Source organism: Cyprinodon variegatus, unplaced genomic scaffold (assembly GCF_000732505.1).
Source record: "Cyprinodon variegatus isolate N-32 unplaced genomic scaffold, C_variegatus-1.0 Scaffold517, whole genome shotgun sequence".
NCBI classification, from domain to species: Eukaryota; Metazoa; Chordata; class Actinopteri; order Cyprinodontiformes; family Cyprinodontidae; genus Cyprinodon; species Cyprinodon variegatus.
In genome coordinates, this window is record NW_015150970.1 from 284,540 (window position 1) to 287,847 (window position 3,308).

The 3,308-nt window shown below is 45.3% G+C and overlaps 1 protein-coding gene across 1 annotated transcript in view; it reads left to right on the top strand.

Annotated features, from left to right (window-relative positions):
* Positions 1–1,663: 1,663 nt before the first annotated feature.
* The window catches only part of LOC107094971 (glutamate receptor ionotropic, delta-1-like), a gene marked incomplete at its 3' end in the record, with an annotated part of 329,801 nt that continues 328,156 nt past the window's right edge, over positions 1,664–3,308 (top strand). Inside the window, exons 1-2 of the mRNA XM_015390908.1 lie at positions 1,664–1,673; positions 2,364–2,519. Coding sequence (XP_015246394.1) covers positions 1,664–1,673; positions 2,364–2,519 — 166 coding nt within the window. The remainder of the gene's footprint in view (positions 1,674–2,363; positions 2,520–3,308) is intronic.

Here is a 3,308-nt window from a genome sequence, read left to right on the forward strand (position 1 = left end):
CACAAATCACACGTTGGTTTGGCAACTTTAAAAGATTTCCACCTCTTTGCAGCCGTGATTAACCGTACAGCTCATTCAGAAACAAATAATCTGACCTTAGAGATTTGAGCCTTTTCCATGGAGGAAATGCCACGCTATATTTCTTCTGAGTGCTGTACTGTAGGTGTGATTATGCAAACCAAACACTTAGGCTGCGCAGGTCATTTCAAGGTCGTTAACGCATCAAACCTCACATTCTTCTAGGGCAGAGGTCTCAAATGGAAGGGCTGGAGGTCTGCAGCCTTTAGATGTTTCACAGCTGCACCTGAAATTTATCAGCTCATTAGCTGAACTTTACTGAAAGACATTGGAGTTTGACACCACTGATCTATATAGATATCTATATAGATATATAATATATTGTCTAGCCTTCAGTGGGACGGAGCCACCGGCAGAGTAGGATGTTGATACTGGAAACTGGTCCTTTTAACACCTCTGCCAGATGGGCGTGTCTTCAGAGGGAAGAAGTTCACGTTACATCAGCGACACTCGATCACAACAGTTCTGTCTGATCAGAAGCTAATGGCTGATTGGACGAATCCTGCAGGCTGTTGTTGAGTCAGAGACCATGATGCCACTTGGCTGCTTGGTGACTGAAGTGATGTTCCAGTCGCCATACTCCACTGTAATGAGCTGCTTTCTGCATCAGGCCGTGCGGCGATACGATATGGATATTTTTTTTACTTTTAGGGAAGAAAAGAGGAGTTCAGATGAAAACCTCAGTGTTTCATTGGCTCCTGTTCACTGAGCTCCTCCCTCCACCTCCTCAGCATCACTCAGCCTGATTATTAATCCGCCCTGTTGCTCAGCAGGTCTTGCTTTACTTGATATTTTAGAAATGTGATCTAGCTGCATTTTTACAACACAGAGAACATCTGGATGTTGGGTCTTCCAGATGTCACCCCCTCAGCTGTCCAGTCTGCAGCTGGGAGGACCAACCTGAACGTCCCATTGCTCCCCTTTAACACGCCTCTAACAGCTGGAACAGGATTCCTACGAGCCTGAAGTTTCCAGACGCACTAATTGATCCATCAAGCCTGGAAGCTGGACGGCCAGCAGGACCCTGAAGGACACAGCTTGTTGCTCCTGAGATCATTTATTTAATTAAACGCCCCCTCATTATATGTGAAACTAACCCAAAGTTGAGGAAATCAGGTTGTCTGGTGAATGAATGAATGAATGAATGAATGAATGAATGAGTGAATGAGTGAATCTTTGCTCTGGTCTTTGGTAAAACAGAAGCTCCTGTGAAGCAGGAAGCTCTCTGGTTTATGCTTCCTGTCACCTGCTGCAGAGTTTGACGCCTGAAGCTGCAGCCTCTGCAGGACTGCAGGCCAACCCTCTGAACTCTGAAGCTGATTGGCTGATTTCATGAAATAACTCCATGCTGAGTCATCATTTCTATCTTTAGACCTCAGCTCCTGTTTAGCTCAGACTGTTTGAGTTTGGTTCAAAGGTTTTCCTGTTTTAGATGCATCTTTCAAAGGACCGTCTGACCTTTAGTCCTTTTTAACGAGTCGTCCTGCATCACTGCTGCTGAATCTTCTCTCCTCTGATCCCAAAGCTTTGCTGAGTCAGTGAAAGTTTCCTGATGTTAGGAGGAGTTTATCTTTCGGCTGTTGCCATGACGCTAGGTGAACGCTAGGTGAAAGCAGTTGCTGATTTTGTCCAACTTTATTCCAATAATAGACGTTACAATTTTCAACGTCTTTTCAACGATCTGATAGTTTCGTCTTTTCTCCGTTCACTTTTCATCCAGATTCAGACGTCGTTTCGACATAAACCATCTCGTCTTTTCAACCAGTTTTTACTCGGTGGGATTAAAGCAACTGGATTAATTCCTTGGATAGAAAACCTATGTTTTTCCGGCTGCTTTAATGAACAGTTTATTGTAATTAAGCTGGAATTCATGAACCTTAGGCTGAATCTCTGTTTACGATTAGACTGAACTGGAAACTCTTAGTGATTGTTTATCGCTTAAAGCACGACCTCCTCTGCTCTGCTTCTATTGGACGGCAGAGCGGCGTTTCATGCAGTCCACCATTACTGCAGATTGTTTTACTCTAGTTTAACAACATTTGACTGAAGTTTAATTTTCAACCATCTCTATCTGTGCAGCGCCCGCTAGCGCCTCCTGGTGTTTGGGTTGGTCTTTCTTTGCTGCTTCCTTTCCTGTTGTCTCCTCATAAGGAGGATGTGATGGATAGACTCCAGGGCCTCTGATTATTCATGTTTCTGCGTTCGACAACAAAACTCCACCCTCCTATCATGTAGTAGTTTTTTCAGACTGCTGATTGATTTTTCCTTCTGCTTCATTCCACCAGGTGCGATATTTGAAGAGAACGCGGTGCGAGACGATGAGGTGTTTCAGCTGGCCGTGTCAGACCTCAGTCTGAGCGACGACATCCTCCACAGCGAGAAGATCACTCATTCCATCAAACTCATCGAGCCCAACAACCCTTTCCAGGCGGTGCAGGAAGGTAAGCCCAGTTCATCTGCAGTGTGGATGTTTGGCTCCTGGTTGTTGGTCTGAGACGATGCTGGATGCTTCTCCTCTTTATTCTGCTCATCACAACAGACACTTGAAACTGATTTGTTCTGCAGAGAAGCAGAAGATGTTGGTGACAAACAGATACTTGTGCTGCTGTGGATGGAGATGCTGCTGAATGTGCTGATTACGCTGTGAATGTTGAAGTGATTGCAGCACTTTACAGGAAGCTGGAGTGTTTGTTAGCGTTAGAGGAAAGCGATGCTGCTGCTTTCACTGGTTTTCTTCCTGCAGTTTTTGTTTGTTAAGAAAAACTTTCTGTTCCAGAAGCGCCTTCTCTGCTAAAGGTAAACATGTTTTCATAGGACAGATGATGCATAAGCATAACTGTCAGAAACTTAATCCCACAACCCGCTGGCTCTGACCTCCAGGAGTTCAGAGACTTGGAGATGTTGAGGAGCGCCACCGGTTCGGCTCGTTGCAGCCAAGTTCTTTAAATGTTTTCTTTAAAGCGTAAAGGCTGACGCCCGAGGCGCTGCTGCAGTTTTACATCCTGCTCTTCAAAGAATCCAACAGGAAGCGTGTCTGTGGTCCCACAGGATGCCTGACCTTAAGAAGCTGTAGCCTTCGGATCAGAGATGAAGGGATCAGTTGGTGGTTCTGGACAGGAGCTGAAGGATCCATGAAGTTTACATCTTCCTTAAATGGTCAACTAGACTCCATAGTTGGTGGGTCTGTGTTGAGGGGGGGGGGTTGGGGGGGTGAAATTGATGTTATTTTT